This window comes from Drosophila rhopaloa, unplaced genomic scaffold (assembly GCF_018152115.1).
Source record: "Drosophila rhopaloa isolate 14029-0021.01 unplaced genomic scaffold, ASM1815211v1 contig_2, whole genome shotgun sequence".
NCBI lineage: Eukaryota > Metazoa > Arthropoda > Insecta > Diptera > Drosophilidae > Drosophila > Drosophila rhopaloa.
The window spans coordinates 7,377,457-7,395,967 of NW_025335083.1; the positions used below are offsets into that span (position 1 = coordinate 7,377,457).

The 18,511-nt window shown below is 40.8% G+C and overlaps 2 protein-coding genes across 3 annotated transcripts in view; both read right to left on the reverse strand.

Moving 5' to 3' along the window:
• Positions 1–18,511, reverse strand: part of LOC108044482 (E3 ubiquitin-protein ligase TRIM9) — a 95,053-nt gene that overhangs the window by 62,013 nt on the left and 14,529 nt on the right. The window lies entirely within an intron of this gene.
• Positions 7,387–8,254, reverse strand: LOC108047531. The gene has a single exon (XM_017127742.2). It carries the CDS (start codon positions 8,123–8,125, stop codon positions 7,538–7,540), a length of 588 nt encoding a protein of 195 aa, XP_016983231.2. The 5' UTR covers positions 8,126–8,254; the 3' UTR covers positions 7,387–7,537.

The following is an 18,511-nucleotide window of genomic DNA, read 5'->3' on the forward strand; positions in this document are numbered from 1 at the left end:
TTCAACAAGACTTTCCAATCGCTCTTTAAAACATAAATATTTAACACAATAACGTAGTTTAAAAAAATAAATTTTGAATAGTCAGTCATATGGTAAATACCTAGTGCTAGTAACCGGAAACCTAACTACCATGTGCGAAACATAGCACAAATCACTTTGAAGACTTTGCGCAAGACTCATTAATTTCTCAGGTTTGCCGTGAGATTTCCTGCAATATAAACTCCTGCTGCAGTGGGCCCTTATCAATGGGAACTATCAAAAGGCCATAAAACTTTCGCCAACACTTTGCAGACAGGAAATATGACAGGCTCTGCACAATAAAACGAGCTGCCGGTCATTTGCCATGTCTAACTGACTGTCTGACTGACTGACTGACTGGCTGGCTGACCATTCCTGTGTCCTCTGTCCACCAGATTGATTTGCAAGTGAGGGAAAGGCTGGGATTGAAATTGAACTTGAAAAGTGCACAGCAGATAGGCAACAGCGCAATGACAATGACAAGGCTCTCACGATTACACAAAAGCCACCGAGCAGAAGCAGCAGAAAATAAAATGCCACGACTCCGAGACTGCGACTCCCGGTTGTCGATATGATCTCGTCATTATGTCGCCAAAGGCAGACTACTATGCAGACTGCTGCGGGAGGGGGGATTTCTGGGGGGAAAGACGTCTGCAAGTTGCGTCGTGTGGGCGACACTTTTATGGGAAATTGATGATGATTGAAAGCTGCAGCGGATGGAAAAGCGAAGCATTCCTAGACATGACAGCGTGATACTCACGACAATCGGGGATAATACATCGACAGAATGCTGACAGGTCTTAGACTTTCTTTCAAATAAGTTTCTTTAGAAAATATGTTATAAATCCATCTATCTTCGTGTCTTTTAAATGGCTTGTGTTTGTTATTTGTTACTTTTTAATTTAATAATTATAAAAAGTATAAGTGATGGTTGAAAAAGTAATATAAAGTATATAAATTAGTAAATTTAGGTATCGTTTCAATATTCGAAATAAAGGAAGCACATTAAACAAGTCGATTACAAACTTAAATGGTTTACTTATGAAAATATGTTAAAAAGTAACAACTCTTAAAGGTAATTTGTAAGATTAAATATTTAGCTTCATAATTGTATGAAGTACAAAATTAAAAGAAAAGAGTCTTTTAAATAAAGCATGTAATATTTTAAAGCCTTTTTAAAAAAATGTAATAATCTTTAAAGTTGTAAAAGAACAGGACATGAATTTTCCCATCTCTCGAAACTCCAGTCACTCATATTTCCAGAACTCTAGCTCATCTCCAGTTGTAATCTGGTGCCTGCCTCTTGCTGATGTCGGCATACGAATTAAACAATTAAAAGGAAAACAGGCAGTGTTCATTGCTATGTTATATCCCCACATCACAGACCAACCCCCTCCTCTTCAGTGACGCCCATTTAAGGCTGGCCACAGATTTTTATGGCGCCACGATGTTCTTTAAGATATATGTGTCAAAACTACTTCTGTGCCATCGTAAATTTAATTCATAGGCGTCTGCCTCAGCAACTGATGATTGTCATCATCATAATGATCATCCCAATCGCAATCAGAATCCCAATCGTGTGGGACTTGGAGGCGAATGCTCATTGCATTTTTATCACTTACGCGAAATTGGTTTTTATGTGTCGTGAGTCTCATGTGCGCCTATTAAATGGGTCCGCTGCTTCCTATTCCTTGGCGACCGCACTCGACATCAATTCCACATACGCAAGTATCACAACTACAATAAGTGAGAGCTGTGGGGGGGGAGTACGCAATACGTATACGCACCGTATACGCCGGGAAAGCAGTTAAATGAAATGCTCCGCCGGCCGTTTAAACGATGACAATCAACCGAATAGTCAAGTGAAATATTGCAGAGCACTTTCAGGTCTGCCACATGGACTAAGGCCTGCGAAGGAGCGACTTCCACGAGGCTCTGTCATTGTTTTATTGATTTATAGGAAAGAAACAGCCGCCGGCTGATTGCAGTGTGTTGTGCCACTTGAGACATTTTAACTTACGCACATAATTTGGGTTGAGAATAGACGAAGACAATCATTGGAAAATTACCTGCAATAAAAGAAAAGTTATACATTTAGAATGGGGAATCCAAGGATATATTCAAAATCCTAATATCATTTTTAGTTTTATTTAAAATTAAAGTCCACAAGAACATTATTTATTTGAACAAACCCAACATCACTCTTCGAATGAAAAGTTGTACTATTAACTCCATATGCCTATCTATGACCTGCAACACACAAGGCAAACAAACTTCGACCACCATCTACCCCCCAGTTGGCAAATGAAAAATCTGTCAGGCTCAACAAACTGACAACTTAATGCCACAATCCGACCAACCAATCCCATCCAGCCACAGGAGCAGCCAGTGGACGAGGACTCACAAGCTCAATGACTTGGCCAGACTGGTCTCTGTGGTAAAATTTAATTTAACATACAATTCAGAATGCTCGGCGACAAATTCTCTGGCCAACAACTAGGGCCACACAATGGCCGCACTGCCAAAATTGTTGCCTGGACACAAAGTTTTCGGCCAGGAGCAGGGGAGCGGGGGAGCTGGGGAGTCGAGGCCCAAGGCTCGAGCCCTTAATTATATTGAGTGTATGAAATCCTTTGGCCACACAATGGCCGGCAGGAAGTGAAAGTGGCCATGTCCTTGTCCCTGTTCGCCGTCGTGTTTAATCCAAGCAATTTGCAATTTTTGGTAATTTAACTTGACAAAACTTTTTAATGGGAGGAAGTCACCCCACTCAAAAACTGACAATGGAAGCGAACGAGAGGCGTTTGTGGCCCCCGTTCGATTCGATTCGCAACTGTTGCCAGGATTCCATTCACCCGAGCTCCTTACTCCTTAATCCCGGGGAAGAACCCTTCTTCTGGCCCCATAAAACCATAATTTTTGATTGTTATGTACTTAAAGGCGAATCTCGTCATGTGCGCTGAATGCAAATTTCGTTTTCAATTTCGTTTTTTATGTCTGCCTGGTCTATTATATTTGATGATTTATGTTTCTGCCGGATCTAGGCAAAGGGGGATGGTCCTGGGAAGGGGTACATTAAGCGGACTAAGGCGTTAATATCCTTGGTGCCGGATTTGTCTGCGGGAGGGACTGGGCAGAAAAGAGTTGTGGCAATTTACGAGATGATTTGATTTTAATCTCCAACCGCCCTCTGGGAATACTCAAGTTGCGTATTTTGTTTTAGCTGAATCGGTGATGTGATCAGATTAAAAAGCAAATATTTTGAATTTAAAGGGGATTTGAAAAGATTTATGTGAATGAGAAAATTCCGTGACACATCATTGTCGGTTAATCTCAGGCATTAAGCATGAGAATCTTTCGTGATTTAAAATAAAAGTTTTCATAAATATAACGAAAATAAACATTACCGGCTATAAATGTTACTAAAATTCGATACAAGTTCACCAAACTGGAATTCTAGCAAGCATATCCATTTAAAAGGATAAGAACGGTGTAAGTTTCATCCAGTTGATTAATTTTCCAACTCTAAATTACACATTTTGAGTTCTTCCTGGCCCATCTCAAATTTTACTTCGAAACTTCCGAAATTTCCCCGTTAAGCTATTTCAATATTTTCTGATAGCTCTAATTACAAACAGCAACAGCAGATCGCGTTGACAACAGAAGTTGCGACGCAAAGGGAATATAAAGTTGAGGGATAGAAGAGGAAAATAAATGTCCCACCATAAGCCGTAATTTCTGCGCAAAAGTCGAGCTCCCTCCCCAAAAGCAGTTTGAACTGTCAAAAATGACAAATAGTCCGTCGAGGATTTAATTTTGAATGCACCGCTTCGACTGCAGTGGAAATTAACTAAGCGACCTGGAAAAAAAGCGACTTTCGCAAAAGGAAAAGTCACTGGAAAAAGCACCCACCATGGAAACGCAGCAACCACCGAAAATGCTGCAGACGGAAAGCGGAATTAAAAGCGATCCACGTACACACACCTTCATTCGCATCCCCTCCTATTTTCTCTCATTTTCCGAGGGGTGTGTTTGTAAGGGGGATGCAACCGGGGCCGTTTCATGTTTGGCCGGGAAATTAGTTTGGCTCAACAGCGCATCATCGGAAAATAAAGGATTTTCTGTTTAGCGGCAGTTTGGAGAACGGGACAAGTATTTATAAATTACTCGTCCGCATCGCAATTGCTCAGCCATACGATTTATTGCAATTTCTGAAATATGCCCAGCAGAACCCAAGGTTGCCGGGACTACTGTGCACGTGTATGAAAGAAGACCTTCGGGCTATCCACTTATTAAAAATATTTGTTTGTAGTATCTGCAACTGGGCATTGTCTGTGGATTCCCGGGCTGCGTCAACTGGCTTTATTTACGATTCGCTGGGGCATGTAATTAAATTTTTGGATTGCACCTTTTCAGCAGGAAGTCCTGCACAGAAAACTCAAAGGATGTGGGAGAGTTCTTCCTGTTTTTTTGGTTGGCTTTAAATATTAGAAGATTTTAAATAGCTGCCTTAAGCAAACATATTTTTAAAGTTGAGGGATAGAAGAGGATTTTAATATGTAAAAAATGTTATTTATTTAATTATAAAGCCCAGCACTATAAGTGCAAATTTATTATGATTCAGCTAATCACTTTGTCAAAGATCCAGGCTTATACTTAAATCTAAGTATTCATTATTGACAATTTCTGTTCTATAATTTCATAGCTTTTTATTCTAAGTAGCAGCTTATACCTAATTATTTCTTTCCACACCACCTATATTTCGCAATATTTTTTTCGATGTAAAACTATAAGTAGACAAGCGCTATTAATCATTGCATAATTTCGCCTGCCCCCAGAATTCGTGGGTCATAGCTCATCAAAACTGTAAACTAAACTCATTAATTACTACAATTAGGCAGTACACATTTTTTCCGTTCGCCCTCAAATTGTTTAATCTGGCAACCGTTTCAGAGCCGTGCTCCCTGCTAAATGATACGCACGCGACCGAAGAGCCGACCTCGAAGAACCGACATCGACATTGGTAAAAACAACTTCCCATTTGGAGTCGTTAAACGAGCCCGCTCCGGATAAGGAATAAAAAATGAAAAGGAGAAATATATGTATAGGAAAACTGCCGCGCCAGACTCGCCCAGGCGATGCAGCTTTGATTAATGGTTTCTTCCAGCACGTCATAAGCGGGCAGGTCCTGGTAAATCCCAACCCCTCCTTTCGTTATCAAAGGCTGAGTGAGCAGAGCACCAGGCCGAATACCTTTTTTTTTATATTTTTCTAAAACAGAAAAAAAGGGAATGAAGGAGCTCTGTCGTCCAGTCAAGTATAATTAACAACTTTGTTGGGCCCGGTTTTCCTTTCGTTGTTCGTTAAGAAATTGCAAAAAAGTTGTTGCTCGTTTTATGTAAATGATGTGTAAACACCACGTGCAGGAGTGCCGAGCCCGAGTTCATAATAATCCGGAGCACTGCAACAATGTGGCAGTTTGAAAAATACTCAATGCATATTTCGTGGCGCATGTCCATTAGCGGGGAAAGGGACTAAAACGAGAGTACAACGACACGTGTCGCTGCGATTTATTAGCATAATTTCTCTTCCTCAGGTTTTTTAATGCTCGCCACGGAAGCATTAAAGCGAAATGGATGTTCATCTACCCGAAATGATCCGGGGGAGTGAGGCCCACTCCAAGAACAAGACACGCTTTTCAATTTCCATGGCAGCCCCGGGCATCATCTTCGCCAGCATAAATTCCCAAGAACTACTCGCTTAATTGTTGTGCATTTGTCAACCTGAGCACATGAAGCTCTTCCAAAAACGGCGTCAAACACTCGAACCTCTCCAACGCAGACCAAAGGAAAATCCACACTTGAATCCAACATGAGACGCTTTAAATTCTGGAACACAAGCCCAGACATTTGCTGGATGCGAGTGCAAAGTGGGGAGCATCCGAGTAGGGTCTTGTGCTATTTATGTCTTACTTAGTAGCACATTTGCTGTGACTAGTTCGTAAATTAATTGGATTTGCAATTACACGCCCCACAAGAGCGAGACTAACAAACTGTAGAGTCGCGGGCAGTGGTGTGTTAAAGAGGGAATGTGCGAATGTATGGCGAACTGAATAAAAAGAGCTTACTAAATGGATGAAAGCGAAATATAGGGTCTAGAAATTTAATGAATTGAATGAATAGTCCGCTGAAAAGAGCACAACAATTTAAGGAATGCTGAAGTAAACACATTGAGAAGCGCATAGAAAGGCGCAGACTTCACCTCAACATAATAGTTTTTGATTCAGCCACTGTCTGTTCTTTTTTCCATATACCTAATCAATAGAAATGGTCGGCAAACCATTAAATTCAACCGAAGAAAACCAAATCATTTCATTCTATAAATCGTTGAGAACCCTCCCTTCCTCAAGGTATTTTTATCCTTCCTTCAGATCGACCATTAAACTAATTGCTGGCATACAACATTTTTATTGCATTGCCGACTCCTTTTCTGGCATTCCATTTCGTACATGCCAACGCTTAATATGCATAACAATAAATGGTCATATACGAGTACAGGTTTTCCCCACTCTAAATTTGACAAGGGCAGTCAAACACTCGCCAACTGCACACAAGCGAACCCTGGAAAATCAAAGGCAGGAAAAGCGAAAGCAAATTGCTCGAAGGCCTCACCTGTTCAAACCAGTCCCTGGCGAACATTCCAATACAAATGAAAACGGCAATGGAAACGGACAGAAAGCAAATTTCATACAAAATTAAATTAGATTTTTCGGTAGTCGAGGAAATTGCCGCACGCACGCAAATACCAGAAAATATTGAAATTACACACAGGAACGCAGAATTCAAAAATATATTTCCCGATCTCAAACCACCCACAACACGTTGGAGTTCTATGGAAAATAGCCGCCGGCCATTTGTTTGTAGACAAACATTTGGCATTCTATATGCCAGTATCTGAGCATCCGAGAGTGGTTTGCGTGCCCAGTCAAACGGAAATGGGCAAATGCCTACGCAAATGTGCGCATTTCAATTAAATTTCCGTTTTAATCACTTTTACAAGTTCCATTGCAGTCGTCGAGAGTGGCCGGCATGGGTTAAGCAAGGGGTCACAGGCACATGTTGGTATGCCCACTCATTAAAACCGTGTCTGGGTTCAGGTCATGCGTTTAAATTTGATGATGTTGATCCGTGATCTCCTAGTACCTTCCACTTCTGAGCTTAACGCGTTGAGAATCGCATAGAGAGGCGCTTCACATGTGGAGGGTATGTTGATGAGGTCCTTCCAAGCGGAAAGTTTTTAAAAGCTTTTAAAGATTTAAAAACTGTACAAATAATTATCTTGCATAAAGCCCTTAAAAATATGTTTGGAGACTGGGTGCATTTACGATTTATTTACCATTTACTTAAAAATATATGAGGCCACCTATTCAGAAAAGCCTAAAAAATAGCCCTACTTGCCTAAATCTTGAAAACATACCCCTTTTCGAAAAATAACTATGCAGATCAAGAGTTACGAGAACCTAATTTCGGAGAGTGTACCTGAACCCGTCAGCTTTTATGGTGGTTTCACTGTCCGTTGTCTGCGAATTGTAGTCGCGGTTGTTCCACACCAAGTTTACGGGAATGCTGATCGAGATTCCTGATGACGAGTAAAAATGTCCAGTAATCGTAGTTTCCGAGCTGCTTCGCTCATTGTCAAGTTCCTCGTATGGCACCAGTGCCATGTCATCATTATCAGGAGAACTGCTATCCCGATCCCATTCTCGCAGGCCGCACTCCGAAATAATGGGCGACGAACGGGCTCCACTATCCGCCGAGTTCCACACCGGGGAACCACTGTTCTTTTCGCTGGTCCCCTCGTAATCCTTCGTAAGTGCCAACATGGAGGTGAGGGCCCGTCCCTCCAGCCTGTCCGTATCTCCTCCGGCCTTCGATCTCGGCATGGAGCGCAGACTGGCCTCGTCCGGCAAGGAACTGCGACGAAGGAGTCTCTGCAGCGTCTTGAAGGATTCACGCATATCCAGCAGCTGATTTTCGTCGTAAGGCTCGGTCAACGGAGTATTTGGCACCGACAGGGCGTTGATAAGGAACTCCAGGTCCTCCTCCATCTTAGGATATACTCAAAGAAGCGAATGAAAGTTACTGACTAGATCTTAGTCTGTATTTAAATTTTGAAATTTTCTAAAACTGATTTCCAGGCTGACGAGAAGAAAAGCAAAGCTACCCAAACAAAGTCCAGATGAAAAATATTTTTGTGCTTTGACTTTTTTATCAACTCCCTTTTAATATTTTATGGTCTCTACATTATAAAATGGTCGCTTCATTTTGTAATTTGTCCCTCTGCATAAATATGTCCCCTTCATATGGCAAACTTTTTTCATTAAATTCCAGCAGCTTTAAGCAGAACCTCTTAAGTTCCTGTTTCTCCCAAATCTACGTCCTGCCTTCCTTCCATCCGCTCCCATCCCCCATCGAATTTGCTACAAAGTCATTACGAACAACTTAAGTTTGTGTTAAACACGCCTACATTACCAGATTTTGCATTTGGAGCGGCAAAAACCAAAGTTTAGGGCAAGTAGCTGAGGCAGAAGCGAACTGCAAGAAGTGGAAAACTTGAGTTTGGGTCCGTGTAATAATTGTAATTTCGCAGCTACAGCGAGGAGGCAAGTGAGGAGGGTACCGAGGAAAACACGAAAAATAACAATCAGAAAGCATTTAGCAGAAACTTCTGAAAGCGAGAGTCGAGGGAGTCGAGTTAACCAAAGTGTGTATGCTTGTCGACGGCAGGTGGCTTCCTCTGTGGTCGAGTTGCAAGTTCGTGTGTTTCAGGACTGAAGATATGTATTCCCCCTTTTCGTATGTCAACGCATGGAAAAACTTGTGCTTCAAGCGAAGGGAAAAACCAGTAACAAACCATGAATTCCTTTAACGATTAAACAAGGAACAGGAAACCATATAGGCTACTGTTTTCCAGCTCCTCCCCCAAAAAACCCCATAAATCTCCTTCGGGGTGTATCCAGAGTGTGTTTGTGTTTCGCCTGGTGTGGCAATTTTAATGGCCTGACCTACTTACAAACACAGCCAGCAAGCTCCTGTTCCTGCTTTTTATTGAACACTTAAAGTAACTTGCTACTGCAGGCGTTTCTTTTAATTGCGCAAATTCTAAGCTAAACATTCTGCTACTCACGTCGAATGTCTTGCCACCGTTTGTCCTGCCATTTGTCAGGCATCAGAAAATATGTTTAATAATCTGAACGCATTACCAAAACAGCAGCCACTGTGCAAACAAACGGAAGCAAAAAGGAAAGCGGTTGCGGTTGGGGATGGGGTTGGGGTTTGGGGTTCTAAGGGGTTGCAAGGAAAACGACAAAAGGCAAACACATGTAGACGACTCCAAACGGCATAGGACACCAGACAGACAAAACAAACACCGAGGGTGAGATGGAAATATATTAGGAGAGGCAGGGAGGACAACGGGTCCTGTGATAGCAAAGAGGATATTTTTGGACAGTGGAATGCGTTTCAAGTTTTCGTAAGAAAAAAGGAGGAATTTCGGCACGAATAAATACTGCCCATAATAAATTAACTGAAAGCTCAGCATTTTTACTTTCGATACTGTTGAGAAATTTTGATTATTTGGGTCTGAAAAAAGTATCCAAATTTAGTATGTCAAAAAAATATGAAATTGGATACAAGAGTCTTTTTACAAAATCATTAACTTCTTTTTCGGACAGACATGTAAGTTAATTAAGTTATTTAAGTAATTTTCAATATAAGACAAAAAACCACTTTGAATAAATACATTTATCTACTTCTCTTTTATTTTAAAATGGGCTTAAGGGAAAATAGGAAATAATATAACAATGTGTGCCTTAGAATTTAAAATTTGTATTTATATTATTTACGGAATGCTGAATCAATGAGCTGAAAATATAATGTTATAGGCCTTTCCCACTGTGCCGCACTCCCAGCCATTTGGTGCTCGTCTTCCAAGGCACAAAAGCCTATTAAATAACACGGTCCTACACATGCGAACTCCGAGGAAGGAACGGCAGCAGCAGCCGAAAGTTTTGCTCACAATTGCCAGGATAAGGCAGGAGCCAGTGGAATAAGCAGTCGCAGTCAGTCACATGCAGGCAGAAGCCCAAAGTGGTCACATGAAAATATGAAAATATTCATGACTCGAGAGAGAAAAAAGCCAAAAAAAGTAATGACGACAACAAAAATACAAGACCGAGAAGGGGAAACTTTGACAAAGTAGAGGGGAAAACTGGCATGCAGGCAAATGGCAAAAAGTAAACAAATAAACAAATGGGATCGGGATGTATACTGCTCGTTAGAGGGAGGAAACTTCAGGAACGATGACGACGATGACTGTGATAGTCATCCACCCATGTCTAAGACATTTGCATAGGGACCTGGAGCAACTCGACTGAGTCTCCTTTTCCTATTTGGTTTAGAGCGGCATCTTTGGCCAAATTTAGGGGAAAATTCTATTATTTTAGCTGCTCAAACATCTTCTCAAAGTCCCGGCAGTTAGTTGTTCACTTTGCCAGTCTGATGACCGACCACTTGAGTCCTTTGGGCCCCACTACAAGTCTATGTAAAACATTTCGCCCTCCTTTCCTTCGGCACACTTGCACTTTGAGCTGCAGCTGGAAAATAAATGTTCAATTTGTACTTGTCAATTGGCTACTTAGTGCAGTTGAGAGATGTGCCCATGGTAACGGAAGAGGAAAATGCCGAACCAATTGAAAAGTAAACGAAACTAATGCAAGAATTTGGCAAAGTGCCATTGATAGATGCTGGTATGCTGGGCGAAAGTGAAAAGAGCTCCTAAATACTTTCCAGCAAAGGCTTTGAAGTAATGGAGTGAAAAGACGAATGCAAGCAAACGAATATTTCAGAAATTCAAATGTAGTCAGAAATATTTACACAATTAAAGGGAAAACTAAAGTCTTGGATACAAAAAATCAATAGATGCATTTGCATACCCTAACATGTTCCAATATTTATCTGAACGCAACACTATTGTCTCCAGAACTTCCCTTTATAAGATCCCTGAGCTCAGCATTAGAAATTCAGCAAACAAAATGAGGCAGCAGAAGATGAAGCCATATCATTAACTTTCGGGAACAAGCAGAGTTTTACCTTTTGGCCTCTCGATAAGCAGCTCATTACTCAACTGCAGAAAAGAAAGCCCGCAAAAGGTCAGCCCCAAAACCCGACTTTTTGTGATTTACTGGCCCCAGGAACCGCTTGGATCAGCTAAAAACGGACGAAACATAATAATAATTTGTTACATGTAAAAAGCACAGTGCCAAAGAGATAAACAAAATAAATGACAAAAGCATGTCAGCACAAAGAGGCAGCCGAAAAAGCAAACTAGAATGGAAATGGAAAATGGATCCGCTTTTCGGAATCGGGAGGCTTTTTGTTGCAACCCTCAGCGATTTTTTGTCTTCTTTCACGGGCTTTCGACTACAGACATTTGCATAAATTATCATTTGGTGAGACAGAACAAAAAACCAGGATGGGCAGAGATATACCTTCGACTGAGAGCTGAAGGAGCCGCCTTTGCCGAAAGAAATGGCCAGGGGGAGGGTAATAAAAGGCAAATGCATAAAATAACATAAAATAAAACAAGAATTTATGTGCTAGAGCGAAGCAACGGCAAATATCAAACAAATTGCAATAAAATGCAAATTTAAATAGAAACGGAAAAGTATACATAAATTCTGGCTGTGCATTAAAGCCCACCGAAAATGTTCATTTCATTTTTGGCTGAAACAATTTGAATTTAAATATTTTATGCTTAGTTTTAAAGAATTTTATCGCCGCACAGCAAACCGCAGAGTGGGGAAAGGGGAAACTCCCCGGGCTATTTGGCGGGGGGAAATGGGGTTGCTTGGGGCCCGGAGTCCCCCTTGTTTGTTTCCAAGCAGCTGAACACAGCTGGGAAAGTGGCGGGGAAAACGAAGACAGCATTTCCTTACATTTTAATACACTTTTCCACCGAACACGCCCACATGGAAGAGCAAAAAGCAACAGCCGATGGCAGGTGATGTCCCCTTCCCTGTTTGCTTTTTTTTTTAAAAGGAAAACTTTTTCTGCACAATGAATTTTTGCGCATTTTCCACCTGTATGAGCTTGCCCCGGGAAAGCGGTGTGGTGGGAAACCCGCGCAGGAAATCGATTCGCTGTGGTTCTTGCTCTGGTAATGAGACTTTTCATGACCAAAGCGGAAAACGCCAAAAGGGAGAGAACACAATTTTCCAATGTTTTTTCCAACTCGTTTCGAGAAATTCGCAACTATGCAAATGGTAGGTAAATAACAGAGCTTAGTCCTTTGGTTCAATTACTGGTAAAGGAACCTGGGAAAGCTCCTCTTTCGGTTTTCCAAAGGAACGTGGAGAAGCTATTAGTATGTGGGCGAGAAGAAGCGAGAGCAGCAACAAATCTCAGCTAATTAAAGTCAACAAGCAGAATCATTTGAAATGCAAATGTCAAACGGCATAATGGTAATATTTGAGTGTGTGTGTGTGTGGGCCATGGAGTACAGGATAATATGTGTGTGCAAGAATTAAGCAAACAAAAAGAGCAAAGAAGCATGGGAACAAAAATTAGAGTTCTACCATAAAAATGGCATGCTCTTTTTGTAACCTAAAGTAAACCTAGGTAATTATATAAAATAAGATAATTGATAAAAAAATCGAATGAATTAAAATAGTAATTTTAAATCACTGGTTATTTTTGTGGACTCTCAAGTATTTAGTCCTACATTAATCCGAATATTAAAACATTACTATTATACCCTACGCAATATAGGGTATCCAATTCAAATGTACTCCCCCTTCCATCACTTTCACTTAACACTTTTTCTCAGAATCCCTCATATGTTTTATAAGGGTCCTAACAAGTCCCAAACACCCGCACAGGCAAAACAATTTTTGCCCTTTAAAGTTGAAGTACCCAAATTTGATGAGGGTAATTATTGGTAGACTCCTCGGGGCTAAGTTTATAAAGGGTAAACCCAGATTTATGTCTGATATGGATAGGAAGCTGAGGCCCGGAAAAAATTAAGATAGAAGGAAGCATAGAATTTCAATTAAAATTAGCAGCCAGGTCGTTAATATAAAATATTGCTAATTAGATTGCCATAGAACCGGACCAGTAGCATTTTCAGCTTCGTCTTCGTCTTGTGCATTGATTTTAACACGGTCATGAATATTAAATTACCACTCACACATAGATGCCCCAGTGTTATAAGAGGGGAGGGGGTGGAGAAAAGTTTGTCTGCCATAAATTAAAATCAACGCCCATAGAACACGCCCCTTCCTCCTTATTTTCACTCCTCTCCGAACAGCCGCCACTCAGAATGTTGACGGTAATTAACTTTTAGGCATTTTCTATGCATATTTATGTGGGGTGTTTTGGGGGGAATGGGTGGCCCTCCTGCTTGCATAACATTAACATGAACAAGGGGGTGGTGGGTGGGGAACCCCCACCTCCCCTGACAGATGATGCGTGCAAGGCCGAGAAAATTACGTTTTTCTTTCTCTTTTGACAGAGGGCGTTGCTAACATCTTCATTCGCCTTGGAAGCCTTACACCTACAAGGACTTTCTATACATTCATCAGAAATTCGCATTATATTTTTTTACACGCCATCTGTAAATGTCATAAATAAATAATGAATTAATCATACAGTTTAGCGGATTTTTCCTCCGCCTACTCGAGTACTTTTCAATTGTGAATTCAGCCGAAAGAAGTCCTTGAGTTCCTCCATTTTGTACTCTCCAAGATGTGCACTCATTTATAAATTATTAATGATGTATTAAACAAAAATCGGGGGCGGTGTTTGCTTTGAAGGGATCTCTTTTTGTGTGTAAAGACTTGTCAAAAACATAAGGAGGCTTTTTAAAAATGACGCTGGTAGAGACAGATTATTGGAATTTAATATATATTGTGATTTAAGAAATTGTTGCCAAGTAATTGTTCATAATTGTATTATTATTGAAAACTACCACACATCCAAGCATTTACTGTGTAAGAAAATATATACATATTTTTCCAATAAAAATTTTGCTTTGCCTGACAGCAGTGTCTTAACTTCATTTTACCCTAGCAAACATTTTATAGTGTTTTGTTTTTTGCATTTTAATTGAAGGCAACGGCAATGTTGTCATAGAACGGCACTTAAAACTCAATCAACTGCATCTAACCATATTAAAAGCAGCCCTAGGAAAATAGGAGGCAAAGGAAAATATATATATAACGCATACGCCATGTGGTGCAGCGATGGCGTCGGCATAGAAAATAAAAGAATGCAATCAATTTGTCAACGTCTGTGTCGTTGTGTTGGCGCTGCCGGCACCGCTACACGGCCGTATGTACTATATGTTATGTCTGCATTCCGTCCGCTTGTCCGTTTGTCCGTCCGTACCGCTGTCCCCCCGTCCCCCGTCCCCCCCGTCCGTCCGTCCATTCATTCATCCATTCGTTCGCCTGTCATCACACACGTATGCCGGCAATTTATGTGTCGTCTGGGTCTGGACTTTTTTGCCTTTTGCATTCGAGTAAAACCAGCAACAGCAGCAGCTAGTAAATAAATTTAAAAGCGCTTAAAAGGGGCGATGGGGGCGTGGCCCATCAGCAATTTACCATGTCGGAAGGTGACTTGACAACATTTGCCGTCTGAGCTTCGGTTTCAGTTGCGAACGACGACAATGATGATATTCAAATTTACTGTGACACGAGTAAATTCAATTAAAACGTCATGCCTTACTTCCCCAGGCAACTAACTTCTTTACATTTTAGTTTAAACTTCAAATCAATTTCCCTTAAGATTGCTAAAATTGTATCATCAACAAGTACTAGTACTAACAAAAAATTGTAACGAATAAGCATTAAAAGTTTTAGTTTAAGTAACAGTAAAAAAGTCCTAAAAGTTTTTTGCTTATTTGTAATTTTAAAACGGCGGAATTAATTAAACAAACATGAAATTAACTCCCAAAAGCCAAATCCTCATCATCTTTCCCAGAATTTATTCAAATTTTCAGGAATGGTTTTAATATATCTTTAAAACAAACAAGTCTTGCTAATCCATGCTCTATGCCTAATTCCTTGGTCGCAAAAATTGGAATCCTTAATCACATAACGTAGATGCTCGAGCGAAGGATAAGGACTTGGGTGTGAGTGGGGTAACTGGAGATTTCTGCACTTGTGGGTTTTGTGAACTTGTGAGACCAAACGGCCCGGGGCAAAAAAACAGCTCAAAAAACAAACAATGCATAAAAACACCAGCCGAAGGGGTGAGGTGCAGAACGTGTTGTTGCTGTTGTGCTTATAATATTATTGCACTTGTCAGGCCCACACTCACACATACACACTCCACAGGGACTCACACACAGACACAATTATTTGTATCACAGACGAACATACCACAAGCTGCAACAGACGCCACAAAGTATGCAAAGTTTTTATGGCAAAGCGCAAATGAAAACAGCAAACGATACACAAAGTTACAACGGGAAAAGCAGAGAGAAATGAGGGATAGGATATAAAGGGGCTGCAATCCTGCACAGGTATGCCTCTGCCTACAAAGACATACCAAGGACCCAGCATCCACCTGGAAATATGTCAACACACCGGGCGTATGAGTAATAAGTATGCCTGAGACAAGGCCTCGAACAGCTGCGCCTCAACTGCGACTCAAAATCAAATTTGCACATCTGCAATGGAATGAAATGCATTGAAATGTTAGCCACAGAGCTATGGCATGCATAACCCACTCTAAGAATGGGAAACGTCAGTCAAAGGTTAATATGAAGCCATGTGAATCATCGCTGCACCGTGAGAACTTTGTATGATAATTCTCAAATATATATATAAGCATGCCTGGCTTAGCTATCAAATCAATCTTAGCATTTGTAGGGCTTACCAAAACAATCTCTTTGATTCGATCTGCCTTTTGACTTATTTCCTTACTTGTCTTGATGAAACACACTGGTTTCCAAGGCTATACTTCAAACTTGTTTTTCAAATTATAAGACTGCAAATTTAATTTGATTGAGATATCCAGTATTTAGAAAAACGGTACTGGCAGCTACTATACTTTCAAAGCCAAAACAGTTTTAATTAATTTTAATCCTTACTGTCAATAGATTTAAATTACAGAAATTAAGCAGCACAAATGTACCTTAATTGAAATACTCAAAAACTATAAGAGTAATACATTCTGACATCCCCTGCACTAATTTAAATACACCTCACAGACTTTAAAATGTTTTTCGCCCTGTAGGTGAGTCGACAGCCATACGAAGCATAACTTCCTTCTCGGCTGGCATCGTTATTGCTTTTGGGAATATGCACGGCATGCCGAACACCCGCTCCCAGTCCTATTTCCATTTGCATGCCGCAGCTCGAATCAGTCTACTTCTGTTTTATACATTTTAATTTGAGTGAGCGAGTCCTGGATGCCAGGATCCCCGCATGGGGCTCAGCTCATGCCGCCTCCTCCTATATCATGCCATCCCATCTCATCTGGAGTCTCCCTTCAACTCGGCCATCTCTCTTGGCATTTCGCCTCGGTTCGTTTCGTTTCGCATCTATTTTTTATAAGCAGACGCAATTGTTTCGAAAATGAAAGGTTAAAATGTTAAATGCGACTTTGGATGAGAACAATGGGTTAAGGGTTTGGCTGCTGTCATTGTTGTTGCCGGAGGGTTGGCGGTAACCAGGAAATGCAGCCCCCTTGGAGAGATGAAAACATGAACTTTGTCAATGAACTTCATATGTAAAGTTACGAGCAGAGAAATCTGAGTTGTGAGGAGTGTATGGATTTGATAAATGGGCTTAGGGAAACTGGGGAATGAAGCAAGGAGAGTTGATGATTTCATGGAAAACAAATTACAAATAAAATTGTACCTTAATTTGAAAGGCAAAGAATTTTGTTTTAGTTATCCTTTAAAAAAAAATAGTTTTTCTTTTTAGAAAAACTATCAGCAAGAGATACTTTTAACAAGTTGTTTTTCATTACTCAGAGTCACCACATTTCCTTTGTTGACCAATATTTTCCCCTTGCCTACCTCACACAAATATTCCAATTCAATTTTACCTATGCGTCAGTTTCAAAAATGCATTAAATGAGAAATATTTACGCAGGGATCCAGGCACTTTTCGAGTCGCACAAGAGCCCGTCTCGAAATTCATCTGCCATCTATGACATTTTAGTTCTTGGCCATTGTTCATATTAAATTTTGATAGCCAGCCATACATCCGACCAGAGAGGCAGCCACAAAGGGATGCCATAGCTTTTTGTTCATAAACATTTTTGTGTGTGCCCAGGGAGGAGGGGGGCCAGATGGGAGCACGAGCACTCTGGAATGCCTTTCTTTCCTCTTTTGTGGGCAATTCAGACATTAGAGATAGGCCAAACAGAAATGGTCAATGCAAAGAAAAGCAAAATTAGGTCAGGCAAACAATAAAAATCATCAGACAACGCTGCGACTTGATGAGCTCGGCAAAAGGACATTGAAGCTGAGTTGAGGAAGAATCGGGGGCAGTCAACCCCTAATGGCATAATCTTCACTAATTTGGCGCTCATTAATTTCCAGCGCTTTCATTCTGTTTGATAACACGAAATGCGTAATTGAATTAAAAGTGGATGCAGGACAAAGGGAGTTTATATATATATCCCGGATTCGGCAATCATAAACATCAACATGTCGAGGAGTTCTTTCTACTTTTCCACTCCGTGCTTTAATTAAAATTGCATAATCAGGGCAGGGAAAGTCGGGTCCTGTGTCGATATCCTCGACGTACTCTCGTCCTAATCAGCATGCCATTTGTGTAATTTGTGTCCTCCGTCGCAAAGCAGCTTCTGCCAGCTATCGCAGCCTAATCATCTCGAGACCCATTTGTTGTTACGGCCTCTTGCCATTTTCGCCCTGCCCTGAGCCTCGTCGGGTTTTTATTATAATTAGATAGGAATTGCCGAGCACTCGAAGGCAGAGCTTCCTGCGTCTAATGTCTGTCATCTCATCAGCACGCACTCCTCCCAGGACCCTCCACTTGGCTTTGTCTTATCCTTTTGCTACTTTGACTTCCTGTCGATTCGGCCGGGTCAGCAGTTTTTAATTGAATTGCACGCGGTTTGTCTTTGGGTCGAGTTCGTTTATTATGCGCATTTATTTGCATTTCCATTCCACAAATCACTGGATGCAATTTCTTCTGCGGCTAATTGTGTGTTTGTCTGGCTGAGAAAAGTTATTCCCGTCAGCAGAAAGTGAATTGAAAGTGCTAGTCAAATAGCAAATGCTTAAATACACAAATTTGGTTCACAAAGTTTCGGCGAATTGAAGTGATTCGCAGATTTGTAAAATGTTCATCAACATAAATTTCGGATAACCAAATTCTAGCACACATTTTTGCAAATATTCGATTAATACATACTATTAGCTAAAACCTTGTTTATCCCTGTATTCGTTTATC

Excerpts from the sequence above, each read along its gene's own strand:
- LOC108047531 (XM_017127742.2), bottom strand. The coding sequence starts at position 8,125 with ATGGAGGAGGACCTGGAGTTCCTTATCAACGCCCTGTCGGTGCCAAAT.